The 24,556-nt window shown below is 52.3% G+C and overlaps 9 protein-coding genes across 9 annotated transcripts; 6 read left to right on the top strand and 3 right to left on the bottom strand.

Annotated features, from left to right (window-relative positions):
• Positions 1–2,215, bottom strand: BDZ99DRAFT_498634 (MFS general substrate transporter; the record flags this gene model as incomplete). Its single annotated transcript, XM_033723590.1, has 7 exons — positions 1–232; positions 291–458; positions 516–599; positions 659–983; positions 1,045–1,929; positions 1,978–2,111; positions 2,170–2,215. The coding sequence occupies 7 exons, from the start codon at positions 2,213–2,215 to the stop codon at positions 138–140; spliced, it is 1,737 nt and encodes a 578-aa protein (XP_033577477.1). The 3' UTR covers positions 1–137.
• A 968-nt stretch (positions 2,216–3,183) lies between these two features.
• BDZ99DRAFT_498633 (endo-beta-1,4-glucanase) lies at positions 3,184–4,408 on the top strand (the record flags this gene model as incomplete). Its single annotated transcript, XM_033723589.1, has 3 exons — positions 3,184–3,492; positions 3,542–3,713; positions 3,765–4,408. 3 exons carry the CDS (start codon positions 3,184–3,186, stop codon positions 4,286–4,288), a joined length of 1,005 nt encoding a protein of 334 aa, XP_033577476.1. The 3' UTR covers positions 4,289–4,408.
• Positions 4,409–5,926: 1,518 nt separating this feature from the next.
• Positions 5,927–10,407, top strand: BDZ99DRAFT_416971 (ARF GTPase-like protein activator). Its single transcript, XM_033716806.1, has 6 exons — positions 5,927–6,262; positions 6,319–6,452; positions 6,506–6,904; positions 6,958–7,024; positions 7,074–8,499; positions 8,547–10,407. The coding sequence occupies exons 1-6, from the start codon at positions 6,199–6,201 to the stop codon at positions 9,946–9,948; spliced, it is 3,492 nt and encodes a 1,163-aa protein (XP_033577475.1). The 5' UTR covers positions 5,927–6,198; the 3' UTR covers positions 9,949–10,407.
• A 301-nt stretch (positions 10,408–10,708) lies between these two features.
• On the top strand, positions 10,709–13,188 carry BDZ99DRAFT_508908 (eukaryotic translation initiation factor-like protein 3 subunit B). The gene is made up of 3 exons (XM_033724362.1): positions 10,709–10,991; positions 11,048–12,596; positions 12,660–13,188. The coding sequence occupies exons 1-3, from the start codon at positions 10,729–10,731 to the stop codon at positions 13,059–13,061; spliced, it is 2,214 nt and encodes a 737-aa protein (XP_033577474.1). The 5' UTR covers positions 10,709–10,728; the 3' UTR covers positions 13,062–13,188.
• Positions 13,189–13,288: 100 nt separating this feature from the next.
• On the bottom strand, positions 13,289–16,359 carry BDZ99DRAFT_416964 (uncharacterized protein). Its single transcript, XM_033716805.1, has 3 exons — positions 16,020–16,359; positions 13,941–15,957; positions 13,289–13,890 (listed from the first exon to the last, which is right to left on the bottom strand). The coding sequence occupies exons 1-3, from the start codon at positions 16,175–16,177 to the stop codon at positions 13,417–13,419; spliced, it is 2,649 nt and encodes an 882-aa protein (XP_033577473.1). The 5' UTR covers positions 16,178–16,359; the 3' UTR covers positions 13,289–13,416.
• Positions 16,360–16,908: 549 nt separating this feature from the next.
• Positions 16,909–17,996, top strand: BDZ99DRAFT_563683 (uncharacterized protein). Its single transcript, XM_033727368.1, has one exon. It carries the CDS (start codon positions 17,349–17,351, stop codon positions 17,661–17,663), a length of 315 nt encoding a protein of 104 aa, XP_033577472.1. The 5' UTR covers positions 16,909–17,348; the 3' UTR covers positions 17,664–17,996.
• BDZ99DRAFT_313963 (uncharacterized protein) lies at positions 17,227–18,161 on the top strand. Its single transcript, XM_033714282.1, has 2 exons — positions 17,227–17,253; positions 17,320–18,161. Exon 2 carries the CDS (start codon positions 17,685–17,687, stop codon positions 18,006–18,008), a length of 324 nt encoding a protein of 107 aa, XP_033577471.1. The 5' UTR covers positions 17,227–17,253; positions 17,320–17,684; the 3' UTR covers positions 18,009–18,161.
• Positions 18,162–20,141: 1,980 nt separating this feature from the next.
• On the bottom strand, positions 20,142–22,734 carry BDZ99DRAFT_313898 (uncharacterized protein). The gene is made up of 8 exons (XM_033714281.1): positions 22,584–22,734; positions 22,277–22,478; positions 22,210–22,227; positions 21,606–22,070; positions 21,414–21,557; positions 21,060–21,360; positions 20,631–21,013; positions 20,142–20,577 (listed from the first exon to the last, which is right to left on the bottom strand). Exons 2-8 carry the CDS (start codon positions 22,331–22,333, stop codon positions 20,482–20,484), a joined length of 1,464 nt encoding a protein of 487 aa, XP_033577470.1. The 5' UTR covers positions 22,334–22,478; positions 22,584–22,734; the 3' UTR covers positions 20,142–20,481.
• Positions 22,735–23,379: 645 nt separating this feature from the next.
• Positions 23,380–24,409, top strand: BDZ99DRAFT_463079 (uncharacterized protein). Its single transcript, XM_033719998.1, has one exon. It carries the CDS (start codon positions 23,641–23,643, stop codon positions 24,202–24,204), a length of 564 nt encoding a protein of 187 aa, XP_033577469.1. The 5' UTR covers positions 23,380–23,640; the 3' UTR covers positions 24,205–24,409.
• Positions 24,410–24,556: the final 147 nt, after the last annotated feature.

The raw sequence follows: 24,556 nt of genomic DNA, 5'->3' as shown, positions 1-24,556 counted from the left end.
GACGAAGCTCCGAGCCGCTCCAGCCAATCAGAAGATCAAACGAGAGGGGGGTGTGCGTGGAGTGAAAAAGGGGGGTGTGCGCGGAGTGATTAGGAGGTGTGCCAATATCCCTCCCCTATTATATAGACAATAATCATCTACCAAAATGTCAACCAGTCTGCGACCTTGTCCGAAATCTTGAAGAAAACATTATGCCGAGCAACGAATGAGCGATTCTTCTTCCCGAAAATATCTGCGAGCTGTTAGCAATAACCCTTCACAAGTAGCATATTCGAGCAGGGAGAACATACACATCGGTACGCTTAGTAAACACACAACGACCTGGACACTCGCCACAGCCATGAATACAGGCTTGACGCCGGTTTGCACTAGCCAGTCGTAACTGCTCCACGTAAGACCGAAACTGAATATGTTCTTGAAAACAAGTAAACAAGTGAACGCTTCGACAGATATTTCGCCTGATTGTAATGTTAGCGAGCAGAATCTTTCATTAAGGACAGCTAATCCAAACTCACGATGAGCGTCAACAATATATAAAGCGCTGGCTACCGCTCCTAAAACCATGCCCATGACTTCCAATGCGAAGAAGAAGTCCGGCCCTAGGTGAATGGAAACATTAGTCACCCATGTTGGTCAGAACTGGGTTGCTTGAACTTACAGAACCACTTGTACTTCCCGATATTGTTGCTCACAATGCCAAAGCCATAGAGGCCCGCACATCCAAAGATGAGTTGCGGTATGACCAGAATAAGCCGGAACTCTGGCTCATAGATGCCGCGATTAAGGCGAGTCAGGTATGACGCCGACCAGTCAGAGATTAGCCCCGCCAGCACAAAGCCCAAAAGGGCTCCCACAAATGCACCAGTGTACATGTATCCAGTCTCGACTTCGCCAAAGAAGAGAGGTGGACCAAGCATGATTGCCGCGAGGACGATACCGATCATGACGGTCCACCCAATGAGAGTTCCTTGGATGAGACATGCCTGGATATTGTTAGTACACTAGGAACTCAGACCTGAACAAAGCTTCATTTGCAAGACGTACCCAGAATATACCCGGATGGAAGAACAGGGTGAAGGGTCTCAAAAGTAGATTGAGATATCTATCGTCTGATTTTCTTCCATTGAAAGGAAGCAGACTCTTCGCCCAACTTGCCTTCTCAGGTGGAGGAGCAGTGTCGTCGGCGTGCTCAACACTCATCTCTTTTTGCATCGCTCTAGTCATGTCCTGTTGTGAGTCTCGTGTGGACTCGACAGCCGAATTAGGAGAAGTCTCCAATTCTATGCGGTTTTCAGGGGCAAGACGAGGACTGGGGGTGTTGGTGGTCGCCGTATCCGTGTTGAAAACTGCGTCCCGTCGAAAGGCCGTTTCCGGTACGAAGAAGACCACTACCGGAAGCAGTGCCCCCGAGAAGATAGCCACGAAATAGAAGGTCCATTGCCAGCTCATGGTATCCGCAATTTTGCCCACTAACACTGGAGTGAAGAATGCACCGCCGAAGAGGGCCAGATTGGACAGAGCCATGCGTTTCCCTCGCTGGTGGACATGGTAGAGGTCGCCGACACTGGCATTAACCAGGGCTTCAAAGGGCGCCAATCCAATACCTTGAAAGATTCGTGCCCATAGTAGACTTTTGTAGTTCTTGTTGCTTGCGCCGCCCCAAGCACTGCTGAATACTAGCACCACCGTGCCTAGTAGGTATAGATGCCTCTTCCCCCATATTCTTGCAGACGGAACAAACAGGAAGCCAGCTACTCCAACACCGAGGAGGTGATAGCCAGTCAAGAGTGCCACATCCGTGAATGTACGTCCGAAGTATAGCGACAGGGAGAGTGTATCCGCAGCGAGAAGAGGGCTGAGAGTCGAGGCGATCACAGACAAGAGGGATAACGTTAGGAGGATGAGGTCGCGTCGCCATAGTGGCCAATTCTGACCGAATTAGCTCTGAGACACCTTTTTTCAAATCGTTGAACTTACGAGAGGGTCATTGGGGTCGTTAGAAGGCTGGGGTATAAGGATGATGGTGCCCGTAGAATCATACTTCAGATTCGGGTCGTGCACCGCGTTTTCCTCGCGTAGTCTGCTTTCGTCATCGAAGACAGTTGCAGTTCCTGCATGAGGTATTAGTTCAAGGGTCTGATCCACTTGTGTAAGCCCGCCTAATCGTACCAGGAACGTGCTGGAGCTTGGTGTCGTTTAGGATGCCGAGACCCATGTTGTCGTTGTCGAATATCACGGGTTGGACCCTACTCCTCACATAGGGAGCCACCGAGACTGAGAGTCGGGGCCCATAGGGTCTCGCGGAGTTGGTATAGGGCGCGCGTTGAAGATGAAGACGATACCTCGGGAATCACGCTCACGATAGTTGTCTGAATTAGCGCCCAGCGACTTTCTAACTTCAGCTGGACACCACTCGCGACTTGCACTCCTTCTCCTCCAGCTGGGCAAATACATGCATTGACGGCTCCTATCCCATCATGCATCGCATCTGAGCTCTAAATGATGCCTTTGAATAGTATGATGTTCCTTTGGCACCCTCAACAATGGGCTCTCCCGCAGATGGCATTCTGCCCTTCCTATGTTCCACCTCAACTCTTCCGTCGGCGGAGTATCAGAGCAGATTCTCGCTAATCTTACATATCTCTTGACATTTGCCGAAACCTCGTCTCCCGTCGCTCTCGTTTTCCACTCTATCGTCTCTTTAAGACGTCAGCAGCCGGCTGGCGCGGTCCCTATATCTGAGGCGAACCCTTGTTGAAACGGCGGCCACTTTCCGATATAGGTCCCCGCAATTCACAAATGCTTTCTGTGGTCATGCACTGGAGATCAGAATATTCCCCTCAATTGTCGGATTGTGTTGATTCATTAACCAGCCTCTGGTCCGGCTCACCGTTTCACCCAGAGTAACTGACGTCCAACTCAACCACATCTCAAATGGGCCTGTCAGCCAAGGGCAATATGGCACACGCTCTACAATTACCGACGGAGATGGCGTTCCGACTAATGACATGTTTCAATCGCCTAAAATCTCCCCTTGGGCTCCACCTCACTCAATTAGACCAATTTGCTAAATGAAATAGGGTGACGGTTCGGAGGTATATGAGAGCACCACTTTCCGTAGTCAATTCAGTTTTCAGCAAATACACTCTTTCAGTTTCATCGAGTCTGCATCTTTCTCTTCAAATGCATTTCTTTTCAATTCTATTAGCCGCTGGCACGGCGAGCCTTGCCCTAGCAGCTCCCATCACAGACAAGAAGAAGCGTGTTTCCAAGTTTCAATTCTTCGGCGTGAACGAGAGTGGCCCAGAATTTGGAAACACGAACTTGCCTGGAGCTTTGGGTAAAGATTATGTGTGGCCAACTTTGAGCACAATCGATACCTTCGTCAACCAAGGCTTCAATACTTTCCGCATCAACATTATGATGGAGCGTATCATTCCCAACTCGATGACTGGCTCATTGGACGCCACCTATCTAGCGGACCTTAAGACGGTACGTTTTCAATTGTTTCGTGGTCGTTTTCATACTAAGACACTACTAGACGGTTGAGTATATCACGAACAAAGGAGCCTATGCTCTGATTCTCCCACACAACTACGGCCGCTACTATGACAACATCATTACCGACACGTCCGGCTTCGAAGCGTTCTGGAAGACCCTTGCTGGAGCCTTCTCAAACAACAGCAAAGTAATCTTTGACACCAACAACGAATGTATGTCCCACCCCCTCCTCGGTTCATTTTCTTGCCCTAACTATAAGCCAGTCCACGACATGGATCAATCCCTCGTCGTGCAACTCAACCAAGCCGCCATAAACGGCATTCGAGCTGCCGGCGCCACCTCTCAATATATCACCGTCGAAGGCAACGACTGGACAGGCGCTTGGACTTGGACTACCGGGCAAAACGGCGCCACCATGGGCGCGCTCACGGATCCCAACAATAAGCTCATCTACCAGATGCACCAGTACCTCGACAGCGACGGTTCCGGGACCAGCGCAACCTGCGTGTCGAGCACTATTGGCAAAGAGCGCCTGGTTGCGGCAACGCAGTGGCTCAAGTCGAATGGCAAGAAAGGCATCATTGGTGAGTTTGCTGGTGGTGCGAACAGCCAGTGCGAGACAGCTGTGCAGGGCATGCTGAGCTACATGCAGCAGAACAGCGACGTTTGGCTGGGTGCTCTGTGGTGGGCTGCGGGACCTTGGTGGGGAGACTATATCTTTTCTATTGAGCCGACCTCTGGAACGGCGTATAGTGCGTATATGAGTACGTTGACCGCCGCAGAGTAGGTGTTGAAGGAGTACGGTTGAGGCTGGTGTAGCCGGGCAACGCATATGGAGGGGTTCGATCAAAAATGCTAGGAAATAGACTTCGCTTCTGTAATACTATCGCCGTCTTGGTACCAGCGTTTTTGTGTGATTGTAAATTTAGATAAATTCTGGACCATTCAGTGCTGAGTAGCCAATCACATCGACCGAACTTTGAAAACAAGGCGCGTGCTTTGGCTCTAAGCTGTGTTGGGAATAGCCGAGTCTTAGTCAGCATCTGGAAAATTCTTGCCCTCACGAGTTGAGCTACTGATCCTCGAGATGCTATTATGGCGATACCGGTGAAAATGGGGGTAAGAGGGAAGGGGCGCAAGCCTTGGCGTCCCGAAGCGAAGCGAAGGGCCACGCCAAGGCGCTTAAGGGAATTGCTTATTGATCCTAGCCCTTCGGCGCTTCATTCCTGCTCTCAAGTACCTCGTAGTCTTCTTTGATGCTGGATTTGAACGTCTTAGACAAAGTCTTGCCACACTGCATGCTGGCGACTATTGAACGTAGACTTAATCGGCACTCTATTCTAAGTGTTGCCAGTGATCTGAGGCACATCGAGCTCGAGTATACTTCGTAGCACGCTGGGCGTCAAAATAGTGGCATGCTCATCAAGCACCCTGTCTCGTGTGTACATCTGTCTGCCACTACGTGGGATGCTTCAACGAGTTTGTTTCCACATGGCCCAAGGCGAAGGGCTTCTATCTCGTTCGGATTCCTGGAAGTGCTTGAAGCACCCCAAGCAGTGCTAGACAGCTACTTGTAGAGTTAGACTGCCACCTTTTCCATGCCCCACGCGTATAGCTGGGCAAGCTGTGGTGCATTTACTTTAAGGCTGAAGCTACAACTAGCGTCGATATCTGGTTACCAGAGCCTATTCTATGCAAAGCCAAGTACCTAGGTGCTTGCCCTGCATGGAGGCGTCACGGAGCTTTCTTCATAGTCTACCCTCCGTATGCACATGTCTAACGAGGCGACTGGCCAGAATCACGCGACGATGAGCTGGTGCTTCACAGTCATGACCTTGAACTCTCCCTGAGGCCTACAGGATTTGCTAGGCACTAGAAATGAGTCTTGACGTGCCCTAAATTCGGTCCTACTCTAATTCGAGACCAGAGCATCGACACCACTGTTGCCAAAGCTTACGTTGCGCCCTGAATATGGAGGTTGTCGCGCGTGCACGAGGCTGCAGCGTCAAGTGACGATGAAGACGGCCAGAATCAATAGAAATGACACTGCCTGGCTGTGCGTCAGCCTGTACGGAGTAGAGTGGCAAGGAGGGTGACGGGCGACGGGCGACGAAGAAGCCATCGTGGCTTCTTCGAAACATGGCCCAGCGGCGTCACAGGCGAAGGGCACGGAGCAGACGCTTCGTATTGGCAGCGCACGGGATCGCTGTGCCTGAGTTGAATCTCAGAAATGATGTGAGAGGCTTGCAAGGCTCCGGCGTGCCTAGTGATTCACCTTCTATTTGTGAGCGCTTGGCTTGCCTATCCCCCCGCGTTGCTGTCCGCCCGCTGATACTTGCCTGCCCCTCGAACAAACGCACCCCCAACCCGAACCGCACCTCCGATTTCCCTGGCCACGACCGCGACCCTTCTTCCTCCGGACAGCGTTACCTTCAAAGCTATCGTGTAGCTCTTCGCGGGCGCCTCTGCTCGTACCCGCATTTCTTCCCGACAGCCTCTTCCGCCTCGGAGCAGCATATAATCTAAATTACCCAATCCCGGACTCGCTTTGATTGCGAATTACGAAGCGTTCTCGCGGGCCTCTTCCCTTCGAGGGACTGCCATGTTCTTCGATCTCTCCGCGCCCCTGTTCGCGACTTGATCTTGCTGCGTTCTGCCACTGTCTGTTTGCCGCCACGGTTGGGCGCGTCTGTCAGTATGGGCGCAGTGAGCAGCCGACCCGGAGACGGGGACGCCGTCTACCTGAGGGATCAAAACCGATGTAAGCTTCGTAGACTTCTGTGCTATTCTACATGGCTTTACTAAATCCTATCGCAGTCTCGGTCACCAACCTGACGATCACAAATTCACGCGGCCGAACACTGCTGAACATCTCGCCCAACGCCTTTCCCGCGGCTCGGTACAGCGCGAAGAGGGATTTTGGGGACGATAGCGTTGTAGACTATGTTCAGGTTGGTCTTGAGGTGTTTCCAAAAGTCGAGCATCTGCTAACCGCATTATGTAGGACCCGGACAGCAATGCCTCCACCGGGCCACCAGCGTTCCTCATCCGACTACCCAATGATGAAGAACTGGTCTTCAACTTTACCTTCGTCGCCCGGCAGTCGCAGGGTCCATCTTCTGTGTACAATACGAACAGCAACTCCACGGTCACCGCGAGTGGGCCAGCAGATGTCACAATCAACGGGTTGACATTCGTACAAGGTTCAACTATCAGAGAACTCGATAATCTGGTCACGAGAGAGTTCCATGCCAATCCAAACCTTCACAAGAACCCAAACGTGGAGTTGGTCGGCGATTATTCAACGGGTGGCCACCCCTCAGTCCAGTTCCAGTGGTCTTGGAGATGGAAGCCTCCAAAGCCGCAAGAAGACAGAGGTGGGGGCTGGCGCAACAGCTGCAGTGTAAGTCTTCTGTTCGCTTTTCGTCTTTGTAACAGCGCTAACACGCGGTACAGTTTGTCGAGTACGATCAGCGAGCGCACCGGCTAGACACATTGGCCAGCTTCTCTTTCTGGGTTCAAAGTAAAGGCTTCTCTCTCCCATCAAGATCTATTTTACTAACGCTTCATAGACACCCAGCGTAACCTCGGCAGTCCCTTGTCTCCCTCTCCTCGTCTCGAACTTGGCGTACCCCCCCGGCTTCGAGTACCATCATCCCAGTCGATAGAGTCTCGCGTCAGTGATTCAGATGGAGGAGACTACAAGGACATGCCTGCTTCTCCTACTATGGAACCTGTGCCAGAGTACGGCCTTGGACTAGTACCAACCCAAACACAGTCTACCAGTCTGACTGGAAGCACCGTGAAAGTCGACTTATGTCAGAAGCCTGGAGAAGACCTCAGTCAGCAGGAGGATGGACCACTCTTCCGAGCCACGATGAAGTCACTAGAGTCCAAAACCGGCAATATGCGCCTTCGGTGGAAGAAGGTCCTGAAGCGTGCTGAGGCTGCTTCAGAAGCCCAAGTGACTTGCAACAATTCCATGGCTGAGTTGATGGACGCTCTAAAAGAAGCGTCGATCTCAAATACAAATGCTGTACAGCCAGCGATCGATCATTATTTCGACAAGATAGCCAAGGAAATACTGGCAAACGAGAGGGAGAACACCAAGAACATTAAGAAGCTTATCATTGATCCTATCCATAAATTATATAATGTCGACATCAAACAGGCCGAGTCCAAGAAGAAGGACTTTGAGGAGGAGAGCAAGGAGTACTATCAGTATGTCAGCAAGTACCTCGGTCAGCGATCGGACTCCCTCAAAGAGAAGAAGCGGGTGGAGACCGACTCAAAGTACGAAAGCAAACGTCGGAACTTCGAACTGAAGCGCTTCGACTATTCTTCTTTCATGCAAGATCTTCATGGAGGACGGAAAGACCAGGAGATCCTCTCGCATCTAACGAGATACGCGGATGCCCAAGCGAAGAATTACTTGGCCACTTCCAAGAAGATTGAGACTATGCTTCCTCAACTTGAGGCACTCAGTTTCGAAGTCAGGGAGGCAGACAAGGACTTTCAGTTGCAACGGTCGGAAAGAGAAGAGAAGCGGAGGGCACTCGAGAAGACTCAAAAGTCATACATCGAGCGAGAAGGTTCTTTAACATCCCACGGACTCCCTGCTTCTCTCGCAAATGCGAACGGTAACAGATCTGTTCCGCTCGACAATACAGACCCAGCGCCGAGAAGGGAAAGTATCGCCCCGATGTTCAAAAGTACGATCAGTCCACCTCCCACCAGTGCACCCGCATCAAGTTCATCACTTTCTACGACTGCCACGATTCCTCCTCCGGCAAACACCTTGAACCAGCAGACCCAAGCTGGTAGCCCAAATATGAACAAGTTCAAGGGTATCCGTGACTTGGAAGATAAGGACCACACTGGAATTCTGGGGTCTGAGCAAAATCAAGGTCTACACCGAAAGGAGGGTCTGCTATGGGCACTAAGCAGACCTGGAAGCCACGCCGATCCAAGAGGACTGAACAAGCAGGCATGGCATAAGTAAGTCTCTGACAAATCTCTGTTCTTATAGTCCTAATATGAAATAGGTTCTGGATCGTACTCGATCAAGGCAAACTGTCCGAGTATACAAACTGGAAGGAAAAGTTAGACCTTCATATGGACCCGATTGACCTTCGAATGGCATCTGTTAGAGAGGCACGGAACGCTGAGCGCCGCTTCTGCTTCGAAGTAATTACGCCAAACTTCACTAGAGTGTATCAGGGAACCTCGGAAGACGACATGAAGTCCTGGATCTCGGCTGTGAACAACGCCCTCCAAAGTGCGGTTGAAGGAAAGGGAATGGACGTGAACCAACGCGTCTCGACAGAATCATTGCCAGGCAATAACAATAACCGACGAGATATCGCGTCGGTCCTCACTGGAAAGAGTTCGTCTGTGTCCAATCACCATCGGAGTTCCTACGGCAATACTGCCTCGAGGACTCCTACTCGCCATGCTACAGTAGGCGACAGACCGTCTTATCGCACCAGTGAAAACGGCGATGACTCGTTCAAGCTGTTGCAACAAATCCGTGATGCAGATGCTGGAAACAGCGTCTGTGCCGATTGCGGTTCCGACAGCAAAGTCGAGTGGGTATCCATCAATCTTGGAATCGTAGTATGCATCGAATGCAGCGGCATTCACCGCTCACTAGGGACGCATATCTCCAAAGTGCGGTCTCTCACTCTGGATACGAACTCATTCACACAAGACATCATTGAAGTGCTTCTCACCATCGGGAATCGTGTTAGCAACATGGTCTGGGAGGCGAAACTGGACCGATCACTGAAACCTGGCCCGCAATCTACTCGCGAACAGCGCTTGCATTTCATCACCGCCAAATACTCTGACCGTGCTTTTGTGGCGCCCATCTCACCTACGCTCTCCCACTACTCAACACCCGAGGAAACCCTGCTGGCTTCTATCAAGAAGAACGACATCCAGAATGTCTTGTACGCCTTGGCCCTCCGCGCCGATCCGAATTCCAAAGACCGCTCTCGCGGCACACATACTGTGTTCCTTGCGCTGGCTGCTGCTGACCCTGCGTCACCATCTGCGACCGCTTCACCAGCCAGCTCTCCCGGCCCGGGGACACGTACGGCAGCCCCTCCTCCCAGAAAATCGTTCCCTGTTGCAGAATTGCTGCTCCAGAATGGGGCCGACCTGCCCTCACAACCGGCACCGATCCCGATGAGTAACTCCGCCAAAATCTACCTCGAACAGAAAGCCGATCAAAAGGCCGGGATCAGACCCTCCATGGGCACTAGCAAGCGCTCGGATAGCCCTGGCGGTGATAAGCTTACAGCATTGCCAACAATTGCAGCCGGCAACGGCAGCACGCCAGCTTCGCGAGAGCGTGAGCGAGAACGACTCCAGAAGAGAGTTAGCGCAGGTGCCAGACTAGTGAAGCAGCATTCCGACAATGCGGAAGGTAGGAGAGGATTGTAGGATGAGAAGATGATTCTCTTCTTACGTTGATTAACTTTTTTTGTCTTTATAGCGTTTATGGACCATACGACGTATACGGAGTTTGCCCTTGCGCTTGAGGCACTCGAGCCTGCTGCACTCGAGTTCGCTGTCCATCCCAGGCGTTTTCGGCGGCAATCATCGAAGAAGAACGAGCGTTGCTTTTCTGACTGACTCGCCATTATTGTGGCAACGAGTACAATGTGCGGTTATACATGAACGGTTTTTGGGATACTCGGTAACGGCGGCACGGACGACGGCACGGTCTACTCCTGTATTACTGCATTCAGCCGTTCGAAGCGGTGATATTCGTCCAGTCTCTCATGCGAGACTTTTCCTTTGTCTGCTGTGGATGATTCACCTGCCCCTTCTGTGGAGCAGCAATATAATCTGTAATGAGCAATGTGGTCTCTTTGGGTTAGGACTGAGTGGCGGCGATCCCATGCACTCTTGGATGGGAAGATGTCCATACCTAGACTGTGTAAGAATGATACTTCTATCCGGTAGCGTTGTTGTGCCTTCGTTGAGTCTGTGACTGTAATTGTGACCCTCAGCAAGGTAGTGAATGAATGAGTCCCAGCCACAAACTCATATTCCGTTCGTCTACCGACATTCTATTGAGAAAGCGTTGCGTTCGAGTCATAAGCCAAATGCACTGCCGTCATCTCAACATCACGTGATCCACCTTGGAACTACCGAATTTCTAAAAAGCTTCCCAACCCCACGAGCGCCCCTCATCGCACTTTGATCCACACAGTAATCATGGCGCCCTCATACGACAACCTACCCATCGAAGATGACGAATTCGACGAAGACGAGGTCGATTTCTCGGATCTCCAAGAACAATATGAAGTCCGTCTAGAGGAGGGTCTCGACGCCTTTGTGGTGGTCGATGGCCTGCCTAAAGTCCCGGACGAGAACAAGCCCAAATTGACGAAATTTTTGCTTCGAAAGCTGAATACCGTTGGTAAGGTGAAGGAAGATGGCGTGTTCATGCCTTTGGACGACAATGGGACGACTGAAGGGTAGGCCTCCATTTGTACTCGGGGATCTCATAAATGGTCACTGATGGGTCTTCTAGATACGCTTTTGTCGAGTACAGCGCCCCCGGCGAGGCTGTAGCCGCTGTCAAAGCCCTCCATGGAACTGCCCTCGACAAGAGACATACCATGGCCGTCAACAAGCTCACCGACATCGACCGCTATGGCCGCGAGGGCAAGATCAGCGAGGATTACCACCCCCCCACAATCGAGCCCTTCCAAGAAAAGGAACATCTCAGGTCCTGGCTTGGAGATTTGGAAGCGCGAGACCAGATGGTCATGTACCGAGGCGACAAGGTCGGCGTGTTCTGGAATGATAAGGAAGATCCACCAGAGCAGGTCGTGGACAGGGACAACTGGACCGAGTTCTTTGTGCAGTGGTCGCCGTTGGGGACGTTCCTGACCTCGATACACGCACAGGGTGTGCAACTGTGGGGTGGCAAGGCGTGGAGTAGGCAAAAGCGGTTTGCTCATCCTGGAGTAAACCTCGTTGATTTCTCTCCGAATGAGAAATACCTCACCACCTGGTCGCATAGGCCGCTTCAGGTGGATGAGAACAACCCGGTGCCATCGCTGTCGGCGGATGATGATGGCAAGAACTACATCATCTGGGATATTGCTACTGGAAAGCCGCTGCGGTCGTTCGCCACAATCGATGTCCCCAGCTCGACAGATGCAGAGGGCAACCCGGTCAAGAAGAAGATGCAATGGCCGACGTTCAAGTGGTCTTCGGACGACAACTACGTCGCCCGGATGACCCAAGGCCAATCTATCTCCGTTTACGAACTGCCACGAATGAACCTCCTCGACAAACAGTCAATCAAAGTCGAGGGCGTCATGGACTTCGAATGGGCGCCAGCAACACCTCGTCGCGATGGCATCAAGACATACGAACAGCTCTTCTGCTACTGGACACCCGAACTTGGCAGCAACCCCGCAAAGGTCGGCCTCATGACCATCCCCTCCAAGGAAATCGTGCGAACCCGAAACCTCTTCAACGTCTCGGACGCAAAGCTGCACTGGCAATCTGAAGCCGCCTACGTCTGCGTCAAGGTAGACCGCCACTCCAAGTCCAAGAAGTCGCTCGCCACGAACCTCGAGATCTTTCGCGTGCGCGAAAAGGGCGTGCCCGTCGAAGTTGTCGACTCGATCAAAGACACCGTCATCAACTTCGCCTGGGAGCCCAAGGGCAACCGCTTCGTGCTCATCACCGCCGGCGAAATCCCCGCCGGCGCGGCCGTGCCGCCCAAGACCGCCGTGTCCTTCTTCGCGCCAGAAAAAGCCAAGGGCGGCGTCATCGGCAACTTCAAGCACGTCCGCACCGTCGACAAGAAGAATAGCAACGCCATCTACTGGTCGCCCAAGGGCCGCTTCGTCGTGGTCGCCGCGCTCCAGTCACAGCAGAGCTTCGATCTCGACTTCTGGGACCTCAACTTCGAGAAGCCCAAGGACGAGAAGGAGCCGTCGGAGAAGGATGTCTCCGCTAATCTGCAACTCATGGCGACAGCAGAGCACTACGGCGTCACGGATATCGAGTGGGACCCGACAGGTAGATATGTGGCTACGGTCGCCAGCGCTTTCAGGCATCATGTAAGGACCCCCCTGATCCCCCCTCTAAATTTCTAAGTGCTAAATGCTAATGTTCGCCCGCAGATGGAAAACGGCTACCACATCTACGACTTCAAAGGCACGCTGCTGCGCGAAGAGTCCATCGACCGCTTCAAGCAGCTCATCTGGCGGCCGCGCCCGCAGACCCTCCTCTCGAAAGAAGAGCAGGCCGAGATCCGCAAGAACCTGCGCACCTACTCCAAGATCTTCGACGACCAGGACCTGTCGAAGAAGAACACGGCGAACCGGCAGGTGGTTGAGCAGCGGCGCCGGCTGCTCGAGGAGTGGAAGGCGTGGCGCGAGCAGATGCAGGAGATGCTCGAGGAGGAGGGCATCGTGGACGCGAAGCTGGAGATTGCCAAGCAGAAGGACGGCGAGGGCGACATTGAGGAGATTGAGGAGATTGTCGAGGATGTCGTCGAGGAGACGGAGGAGGTGGTGCAGTAGTAGTGTGTGTGTGTGTGTGTGTGGATTGCGGGGCGGAATTCTGGCTCGTGCGAGCGTTTGGTAGTTTGTGAGCAACTGAGTTGCACTGTTGCTAGCAAAACGGAAGTGCGTGTAGCCAATGATTGGAATGATCCTTTTTTCCCACAAATGCTTTTCATCACTCGCATAGACTGTGACCGCAAACATGCTAATGGGGTGGGAGACTTTCTTTTTCTATTCTTACAAAACTCATACTTTTCTTCTCCCCTAATACAAGCGTTACAAGTTTCTATGCACCTCCCCATCTAAACCTCCATGCTATGCCTCCATGCTATGCTCGCGCTATGCACAAAGTCGACCGATCTCCACCATCCATCTACTGCAAATACCCCTTCCGCTCCAACCACCCCTTGACATCCCCCGCATCCCTCTCAATCCAGTTCGACTTCGCCCGTATCGCATCCAGACTCTGCGCAAGCGCCTGATCAAACCCTTTCGTGCTCTTCTTCGCAAAGAAGTCCTGGATATCGCGCCTCTGCTGCGGCTGCGTGAAGCTCGCCGTGCTGATGCTGACCACCGAGCCCAGCATGGTCAGCCCCGGGGGCAGTTTCTTCTCGAGCTCGTCCCAGTTGGCCTTCATCCAGGCCCACAGGGCTTTGATGCCCTCGGGGTGCGAGCGCAAGCTAGCCATGGGCAGGTAGATGTCCTGGCCCTTGACCTCGTCGCTGAGGGGCAGGGCGAGGGTGCGCTGGATCAGCTCGGGGGCCTTGGCGCGGCCGATGGAGCGGAGGGCCGTGTTGCGCTCGTCGCTGGTGGCGGCAGTGCGGTATTCGTTGAGGATGACGTCGTACTAGGAGAAAGTTAGTTGGGGGTTGGGGGTAGGTTTGGGGCAGAGCTTACCTCTTCAGCGCCCCCGTTGCTTAAGACGATGGCGTAGACGCTACCGCGGATGTTGGGGTGGATGGCCGACTTGTCGCCCTTCTTGAACTTCTCGAACATGGCGAAGGCGGCTTTGACGATTTGCTCGTCTTTGGCGACTCCTGCGCTGCCGAACATCAGGGATTTGAACTGCTGTTCGATGTGGCCGTCGGAGTCTTTGAAGTCCCAGCCGAGCTGGTGCGCCTTTTCTCCGACCAAGTCTAGCTGGAACTTCTTGAGGGCGGTCCGCACGGCCTCGTCCTCGAAGATCCAGGCGGCGCGGAGAGTGCTGATACGGCCGGTGATCTCGCCCCAGACCACGAACTCTGGCTCGCTCTTGAAGCTCTCGAGGAGCGACAGGATGCCAGACGTCTTTTGGTACCCGGATGCGGCAAGAGCGCCGGCGTCAGCGATCATACCCGCACGATCTTCCACGGTCAAGAAACCTTCCCTGGCTGCTTTACCAAGCTTCTCCAGTCGCTCAGGGGTGTAAGAAGTCCGGTAGATGCCAGAGTGATCGGCGTTCAGTTTGAAGAAATCGAGGTCCTTGACTTTGAAGTTGGCTTCGCGGGAATCCAAAGTCAGGTCCTCGTTGACACCGTCCTTGGTCCGGAGGCCAAGGAAAACGGGAAAGAGAGTCTTGTCCTCCTCAGGCTTCACATCAGCAGTCCGCAGGAAGCGGTTCTGCTTGACATGGATGGAACCAGCCTTCTCGTCCTCGGTCACTGTGACGACGGGGAAACCAACGTTCTTGGTCCAGATGTCCATGACCTTTTCCAGCTCCTTGCCGCTGGCATCACTCAACGCAGCCCACAGATCGCCGGTTTGGGTGTTGCCGTACGCGTGCTTTTTGAGGTAGCGTCTAATGCCCTCCATGAAGACATCTTCGCCAATATACTTCGAGATCATGCGCAAGACGCACGAACCCTTGGAGTACGAAATGGCGTCGAAGATCTGGTTGATCTCGTCGGCGCGCTTGACCGGAACCTCAATAGGATGGCTGCTTCGTAGAGAGTCTAAGGAGAGAGCGCTCTGTAGGTTGTCGGTGACGTAGCCTTCCCAGACCTTCCACTCGGGGTAGAACTCGTTGCACGAGTACCACGACATCCACGTGGCAAATCCCTCGTTGAGCCAAAGCCCGTCCCAGAAGTCCATAGTAACAAGGTTACCGAACCATTGATGGGCGAGCTCGTGCTGTACGACCTCGGCGACTCGCTGCTTGGTGGAAGCACCGCTAGTCTTCTCATCGAACAGCAAGTCTACGACACGGTACGTCACGAGGCCCCAGTTCTCCATAGCGCCAGCACTGAAGTCAGGAATGGCCACCATGTCCATCTTTGGCAAAGGGAATGGGCTGTTGAACTTCTTCTCGTAGAAATCCAGTGTGCGGGCAGCAAGCTCGAGCGAGAACCGGCCATGCTCGATGTCCCTATCAGGAGGAGCAAAAACACGGACGGGGACGCGGAAGTTGTTCGTCTCGATGACGTTGAGTTCTCCAACGATGAAAGCCAGGAGGTAGGTAGACATGAGCGGGGTCTTGCCGAAGGTCACAGCCTTCTTCTTGCCTCCGCCCGCCTCAGTCTCTGACACTTGGTCCATGTTGCTCAAGCACGTCAGGCCCTTGTCGGCGACTAATGTGATGGTGAACTCTGCCTTCAGGGCGGGTTCGTCGAAGCACGGGAAGGCCCGCCGAGCGTCTGTCGGCTCCATCTGCGTGGTCGCCATGAACTTTTCCGAGCCATCAGCACCCTTGTATGACGAACGGTAGAAGCCAGCCATGTTGTTGTTCAGCTCGCCAGTGAAGGTCTGCGTAAGCGTAGCCTTGGACCCCGCGGGGATGGTCTCGCTGAACGACACAGTAGTGGTCTGGGTGTCTTCATTGTAGCTGACCTTCGGCGACGAAGAAATGAGCTTGTCGCCGGAGCTGACCTTGGTGGAGTGGATTTCGAGGTCGATGGTATTGAGGGCGATCTCGGTGGTGTCTTCAACGACGTCCAGGCTGTCAATTGGGTCAGTGACGTGCCCTATGTCTCAGAGCTGCAGCTCGACAGCACGACTTACTCAATCACAACGGTGCCCTCGTACTCGAAGGTCTCCAGATTCGGCTCGAGGGTCAGATGGTAGTGCAGCGGCTTGACATTCTTGGGCAGGACCTCGCGGCCCTTGGTGATGTCTATGGAGGAGCTCGACACCTCCGTGCCGAAGGCGTGCTTGCACATGTTGCGCTGGTAGGAGCAGTGGCGGACGTGTTTGGGGGCGCGGTGCAGCGGTCTCTGGGGGCGTGGGAGAGAGGTGTTGTTTGGCGGGGTTGCGGGGCATTTGTAGACGCTGGATTTGGTGTGCGAGGCGTGCGAGAAGCTGCGGCGGTCAGGCGCGCACGACGAAGCGGCCAGCAGCGGCCTCAACCGTGTCTCCAGCGGCCTCGTCGGCGCCCTGCGCAGGCTCGTCGCGGCGAGGCGCCCTCCATTGGGCCAGAGGTGGAGCATTTGGCGGCGGTGGATGGCGCGGAATCGATGGCGACGACAGTGAATGCTGGGCCTGGGAGCGCGAAAGATGCCGCAGATCACGCTTTCTCGCTTCGCCAAAATTCTCATCCATAAAAGCTCTCCGGGCCATGGCCGAGCTTCCTTTCATACACGCAGGCCAAAGTTTTCAGCCCTCCCCGATCTCACAGAGGGCTGTTGTACAGGTGCTTCGGCGCCGTGCTTGCTAGAGAGACTGTATCCAAACGTTTGAGCCTGCCACGACCTCGATGAGTGGACCGGTATAAAAGATTTGGCACATACGTTACCCGACGAAGTGCATGACACCTCCGCCATTCGGATTTAGCCTTAGATAAAGTTATCTTGTAGTAGACTCTTTGAGATTATTTACCTATAGAAGATTCTGTGTTCCAGCCTCGGAAACGATTGCTCAGAATGCGAAGAAGAAGAGACGGAAGAGTGCTCTAAACACAACACGGAAATCATTCAAGACGCTATTAGAACAACTCTTTGCACTCTCAGCAACTGGAATGCCAAGGGTTCTTTGACCCTGGACATCAGCGTTCATTCTCCCAGTGATTCGAAACATTGGCTGAGAAATGCGCAATTCGGATCGGATATTGTGCCGAGCTTCGAAAGCGAGCAAAGTCTTTCCAGCATTCAGGATCTGCGGCATAGTCGCCCGCCATTTCATCTATCAGCAGACTATTTGCGGATATCGATTTTGCACAAGACTTCTGGCAAGGATTACCAGCTACACTATGAACCTTAAAGAGAATGAGGGCAACCAGATCAACGCATTTCTGACCAGAGTAAGTTGCAAAGACACTACCCTTAGTTTAGTCCTTAAATCGCTAATAACCTATAAAATCTAAGAGGTTCAAAATTACTATTTGATTCACTTGTAATGAACAGCTTAAAGAAGCTAGTTATATTTGAAGATTTCAACGATACGTACATTGCTATTTGGCAGGGAGTGCATGAGCTTTTTCGCGCAGAACCTGTTCGAATAGCAAACTCTGCGGTCACTAGAGCCCTCGCAGAAGCTAGTCTTACTCTTGAATATCTATCAGCGGCGTTTATCGTGGACGCTGGGCCGTTCTTGGACGCATGCCAATCAAATTCAAACTGGACGTGGAAAGAGCTCGTGTCGCTCACCATTACCTCTCGTCAGCTGGTGCCCGATGGCGATCCGACAAACATTAATGATATGCTTGAATAAGCAGCGGAGACTGCCAAGAAGATGCCGAGGCTGAAGAGCATGGAACTATGGAATGGCGGGAGATCATTTGCTTGTGTCTTCAGATACCAGGCGCCTAATATCTGCAGACCTGCTAGAATCATCTGGAGAAGCAACTGGGACCTACTCCTGGAGCCCAGGGTGACTCGATCCTGGAATACTGTGGCGCAACAGCACAATCTGTATGAACTTCAAGTTACTAAAGAGTTGTTGGGGGCCGATACTGTGATCAAGTCTCACGGCGATGCCGTCCGTGTTCTGGATTTTTTGCATTACGTAGCTTGTCCCGTCTCTTTGTGGCAGATCCAAGTAGAGAATAGGCTTTAGCGTACGATTTTGTTTGAGCGTCCGGCCCTCGTTGCCATGTTCTCAAGGTGCTGAAGGAGCTTACTGAGGTGTGCTAATATACACACACGCTGGGCACGAAAAAAGTGGCACACTCATCAAGTACTCTGCCCGTGTGTACACCTGTCTGCCACTGCATGGAGTGCTTCAACAAGTTTCCACACAGCCCAATGCTAAGAGCATCTGTCTTCTTTAGCTTTCTGAAAATATATTGAAGCAGCCCAGGCAATGGCAGACTGGTGTACACACGAGACAGCTTGTTCTGGAATTAGTGTGCCACCTTTTCCATGCCCCGCGTGCCTCCTCAGACGCTCAGGCTTGCACAGCCACAAGATCAGGCTCGCTTAGTCATTGCTCAGTTTAAAACCCTGTACGCTCAGGTTCAAAAGCGGAAATGGACTTTGGTGAGATCATTTTTGCCCTATGTAAGAGTACTGTGCGTATATTATCGACCAACAGGCCAACAACGCCCGGCTTAACTTCGGCTCACCCGCTGCTTACATAGTTCGCACCGCCACAGCTTAGGGTGCTCACTTTCAACTCACCCTTCCGTCTAAACTTCGTTAACCAATCCAACTATAGTGCACGCGGAACTATTTTTGTCGGAGACTTCAGTCAACTCTCCGCGAAAGGCAGTTCCAGGGGATGAGCTGACGATGAGGCCCAGAAGTGGGCTAGTCATGCAAGATGGTCGCGGAAGCTATCCTGGAATGTAGCTCTCGGACTATGCTCTTACTACGCTGTTAGTTGAACGTCGAACGCCGTAGGGTATTATTGCCCTACCTTTCCCTCTCTCCTTCATCTCCTATCTCTTCATGTCACGATCGTAGTGGGCGCTTATCAATCTTAACAACTATCTCGCGGCGGCAGGGCAACCCTACTTGCCTTCTTGCCTCAACAGTTGAGGTTATGACTGGATGGCGCATTCAATAATCAGCTAGTACGAATTACGTTAGCGTTGAGCGGGTCGCCATTTTGGGAAATGTGTTCAGAGTACATGAGAGCAGACGCGGGGACTAATTATATCTTAACCACTTCACGTTAGATTTGCGCGCAGTTCTCTTTTAAAGCATGTTGATTTCTAATATAATCTGAATGACCAAAAGTTGGGTTTCAGCTAGAGCCAGATTTCAGCGCAATGGGCCTTCATAATCTTCTATAAAGGCACTGCCCCCCCCCCCTCTCAATAGCCTCTACAATCAATCCACTTCTTCATGACGATTGTGCCTCCAAGTCCAACAAGGCCCCTTTGCAGTGGATAAAAAACCTTCAGCGCTCCTTGCTTTGGACTTTCATTTCTACGCAGTGTCTTCTCCTACATACAATTCCAGATCTCTCCGGCTATCAGAATCTTCAGGTCGCTCAGAATGTCTTCTCAATCCGCGATTGCCGTGACAGAGGTTGGCAAGCCTGTGACTAAGATCACTTTACCCAAGCCAGAAGAATCAGAGCTTGCAGAGTACGAGCTACTTCTTAAAGTATCCGTTGCAGGACGTAAGTGCATAACTTCCTCTAGTCTCCTGTGCGTATCCCTCTCTAAAAACCTTACTAGTCGCTCCGCTCGATGCAAAGATGCGGGACATAAACGTATTTGGCTTACCTCTCCCAATCGTCCTCGCGGGCGATATTGTGGGCATAGTGGTCAAGAGCGGTACAGATGTACGGTTCCCCGTCGGCAGCCATGTCTTTGTTCAGCAGGACATGAAGAGTCCAAACAGGGGTGGTCTTCAAGAATACACCATCGTCGACGGTCGCTATGCCGCTATCGTCCCTGAAGGCATCTGACGCGGAAACCGCACTGTACCCAATCAATGCAGTAACATCTGCGAAGAGTCTTTTCACTCCCGAGGGTTTCAGCTTCCCGTTCCCTGGCACAGCGGAGGCCGCCAACTTCGACTTTTCGGCTCAGCATGTCGTAATCCTTGGTGGCGGCACCAATTGCGGCAAATTGGCTATTCAATTCGCGAAGCTCGCCGGCATTGGAAGTATTGTCGCAATCGCTTCAGCATCTGGTGGGCCTTTGCTGCGAAATCTTGGAGCGACCCACGTCATTGATCGACGAAGTGCCAGCATCAAGGATCAAGTCCACGCAGCGATCGAAGGCGAAGTGCTCAACGTGTATGACACGTACGGAAGCCTTGATGTTAGCGTGTCGCTTCTTTCAGAGAAGCAGGAAGGTACTCTGGTGCACACTACTCACGGGAAAGTCTCCGAAGAAGTGATTGCGAAGAAGAAAGCCAAGTTTGACCAAAAGTTTATGAAGGGATTTTCGGATTCGATTCCTCTATTTGGTCAACAATTCTGGAAACAATTCCCTGTCTGGTTGAAAGCTGGAGATATCAAGCCTCTGAACTACAATGTCATTGAAGGCATGAATGTCAACAAGATCAATGAGGTTCTGGATTTGTACCGAGATGGTAAAGGTAGAGATCGCTATCACATATTGTTGTCAACATCAGACGGATTGTAGAAGCTCCCGTTTATATAGCATTCCCACCCAGATCAACATGTAGCCGTCAGCGACGGTTTCGTTTGGAAATTCTTGTGGAGTCTAAGCGAGATTTTCAGTACTTGCATGTTTTTTCTCCGTTGTGTTAAACGGACCTTTAGTAACGATTGAGCTTGCCCGATCCCCATATGATCAGCAATCCACACCAAAGCCTCCCTCATATTACGACGCTGCTGCACCTTGGTGATTGAGAGGCCGGAGGCTATGAACAGAGGATGCATGAGCAGTAATCCTCCTAGGGACTTTCCTGGTGTCACGCAAAACGGAGCACCACTTTCTGCGTTTCGCACCAAGTCTGGTACATCGGCACAAAGATGGAAGCATAGAGAGGCCGCTATGTCATCTACCAGGTCTTGTGCTGTGGAAACTTGAGGCTGGAAGGAGTTTCGCATGTTCAGCTTGGATGCGCAGCTGAAGATGACGTCGATGATCATAAGGCGAACCTTGCGATACGTATTCCAAATCGTAGAGATGTACACTTAATTGTCGGTAGTGCGTCGACTATACATGATAAGAGTACTTACGATCGGCATAGACATCAACACGCCCGAAGAGCCAAAAAAATCCCTCTTTGAATTCCGTCATTAGCGGGTCAAATTTACCAATCGTTCTATATTGCCATCTGTGTAGCCGCGTTGTCGCCCAATTAGCTAACTCGTCGTCTAAGTTACTTGCTGTCCGCATGATAGTGTGAAGCTCCTCTGCAATAGCCACCTTGGCTGAAAGTAGCGTCCGTATTTTTCGAAGAACGGTGGAAGATCTTGAGAATAATATGTCCAGACTTTGGAGTGGATGTGCAGAAGGTTGGTTCAAGCAGTCGTCAGACTATCATATCTATGAGTAGAGCTGTATAGGTTACAAAAGGCGGGTGATCATACGTAGAGAACAGACTGAAATGCCTTGCGAAAGCAACCAGCCCACGATAGGGTAAATAAAGGCGCTCCTGCTGTAGACAGCAAGGCATATACACCCTGAGAGTGCGTACCATGATTGGAAGCATGTTCTTCTGTCGCGGAAATCATCTGCTGCGGCATAAACATGAGTCAACATATCACACAGAGTTGACAGACCTCGAATATGCCCAAGAGCACTATGACTAGCATTGACTCTGGTGTACCAGAAATGCTTCCGTGCGCAAGCCTTGTTTGCAATGACTCCAGAAACTGGGTGTATAGCACTCTTGCTTTGTTCACAAGAGATGGCCTACTTGACTTTTTGCCCATACTGGCCAATGCGGTGATGTTGGCTGCTCTAGCAAGATCAGAAGAAGAATCTGCAGCCACTATGATTGGTTTAAAATCATCCAAAATGCTTCCAACGAGGTCGGATGACTGCGAGGCAAGACAGTAGTCATCAAGGAAGGTGGCCAAGGCTCGATCCTCAAGTTCCGAGTCCATTTTGACATCATAAACGTCACTCAGGGCGGGACGGTAGGGTCGAGTGGCTGTTATGTTGCCGTATGGCCTGAACTGAAGCTCCGAAGAGCTTTGGTAGCCAAGGCAAATACGTTGCGCTCGTATGCATCTTTGGCAAGACTATAAGGAGATGGTCATTACAGAAGGGCCTAAGGGTGAAAGCGAGAGGTTGCGGTGCAAGATTAGAATCGAACACACAGTAAGTTGCCGTTATCATGAAGCGCATTCCAAAGTAGCAGGATGTAGACTGGAAACATACAGGACGATGTTCATCACACTGTAGAACCATGGTTAGCCCGTACTTGTAGTTACAACGAGATGAATACCTTTTTCCGCCGCCTTTTGCATGTTCCGCAAGCGCTCGAGACTCCATAATTAACCATATCAACGGTCAGGGATGAATGGATCGCTCTTGAACTGTATCATCAAATAGATTTTTCGAACTGTCTGTATGAACAGCTCGAGACAGCTACCAGTCTGAGGTAATAATGGGCAGTGGACGGCATGGGACACGACTCGAGGACTAATCTAACTTGGTTAGCGTTGCGCGCTCGTCCAAAATAAAAAAAAATCGTCTGCATCGGTTACCTGACGATCATGTAACGAAACGTAGGAGATGGTTACCAGGTCGACCTTCTGCCAGATCCTTATCGCTAATCTTCGATCTCCTGCTGGGCACCTCTCTATGCGCAGTGACTCCCTGCCTTGGCGCTTTGTAGCCTGACATTGGGGTGTACGTGCTCTAATTGACTGGTTGGAGATGCGTGTGCTAATAATTTTGTAGGCCCAGCACACTTCTGAACAGTTGCTCGGCTAAAAGCTTGATTTCAGGCAATTAGGCCATTAGGCAGGGATTCCCTGCGCATGGAGGGATACCAGTATGACAATCAAGGTACAAAGGGTAGTCTTAGTGAAGTCCTAAAGTCGTGGTTGAAATTGGCAAGAGTGCTACTAGTGGCTGAAGATTCTTGTAGCTTATGGCATAGCTCGCTTGTTAAGATTCTTTTTCTGGCAGTTTTCAAGGAAAGTATAAACGAGCTTGGAGGCCTGAATCTTGCTCAAGCTTGCTCAGGCTGCCAAGACCTGCTGAGGGCCTCAAGCTCGGGTTCGCTTAGTCACGGCTCAGTTTTAGTTAGTTAGTTATACCCTGTATGCCCAGGTTCAAAAGCGGAAATAGACTTTAGTGAGGTTAGTGTTCCCCTAAAGTATATCGCGTCACTACAAGAAGTGCAGAATCAAGACCACGCTTTTGGTCCAAAGACTCTGAAGACGGAGTTATATGTTGGATAGGATGATTCTTGTCGCGGTCTCCTCCTCGCCCTCCTCGGCCAAGTACCTAGGTACCTGATGCAGAGAGGCAAGCCACGCGGTCACGGGCGCATAATATATTGGGCGGGCGGTGGCTAGGAGGTAAACGCAGCTGAAGCAGCCACGAGAGCCTTGTGTTGCAAGCTGCCTTGCACCCACTCCTCGTCCACTGCGCCTCAGGCCGCCTACACTCGCTTTCTGGCCTCATCTCCATGCTCTTGCAATGACCCTCTCCCTCTAGTCCCATCGAATATCGAGCATCTCCTCACACATTTGCTAGGCGCCCAGCCCCCTCGAACTCCATCCTAGCCTGCCCCGCCCATCTCACGACCAGAGCCGCCAGCCTCATTGCGAACCCGAACCGCGCCCAATTTATCCCACAATGTGTCTCTTCAAAGTCAGGGCGGAAGAGGACGTCGTGGTCCCCTACCGCGTCCACCGCCCGCGATCGCCCTCCCCGCGCCGCCGATCCACCCAGCGCGTGTCTCGCACCGAAATCATCAGAGAATCGCGACCGCAGTCCTCCGCCTACATCGTGCCCGCCCCGCAGAAGCACTACCCGACCATTCCAGCACCCCAGCCCGTGCCCGTCTTCGTACAGCCGCCCCCGCCGCGCCCGGCTTCAAGTCATGGGGGCCGTCCGCAGTACGTCGAGGTCAGCCCGCGCTCCAGCGTGACGAGCGCCACCCACAGCGACTATGTGATTGAAGAGCGCGAGGTGCGGAGGGAACGGAGGGACTACTCTCCTCGAAGGAGAAGCCCGAGTCCGCAGTATGAGACGTTCCGGTATATTGACCCGCCTGAGCAGCGCTATGCGCCGCGCGAGAGGAGCAGGAGTCGCGACCGGAGGAGCTACGCGGACGACCGCGGGATTGTTCGCGAGACGAGGGAGAGGGTGCTGATCGTGGATGACGATGGGAGGAGGAGGCGGGAGTATCGCCGGTAGAGGGTGGTAGCTCAGATGCCGCAGTGGATGCGGAGGTGCATTTCCAGGAACGAGGGCCACGGCTTGATGACGTTACGTCGATGCTTCTTATATGAGATATTCTCGCATTTCCGCTTCTTTGACAGGCGCTTTGGATAATCTACATTTTCTGCCTTACATACATTACTTTGCCTTCCGATCTCAATAAAAACGCCTTCCAGCCCTACCAAAAAGTGACGTGAATGAAACCAGCAAGCGATGTGGGACCCTCAGCGTACCTCCAACACGCCGTGGCCCTGCGCTCTCACCATGTGCTCTCTCACCACGCTCCCAAATCCTACCCTTTCTCCTCCACGAACACCTCTGAAGTTAA

This window comes from Mytilinidion resinicola, assembly GCF_010093595.1.
Source record: "Mytilinidion resinicola strain CBS 304.34 unplaced genomic scaffold BDZ99scaffold_9, whole genome shotgun sequence".
In the NCBI taxonomy this organism is placed as follows: Eukaryota; Fungi; Ascomycota; class Dothideomycetes; order Mytilinidiales; family Mytilinidiaceae; genus Mytilinidion; species Mytilinidion resinicola.
Note: the sequence above shows the minus strand (reverse complement) of the source record. Positions and strands in the feature narration are given on the sequence as shown.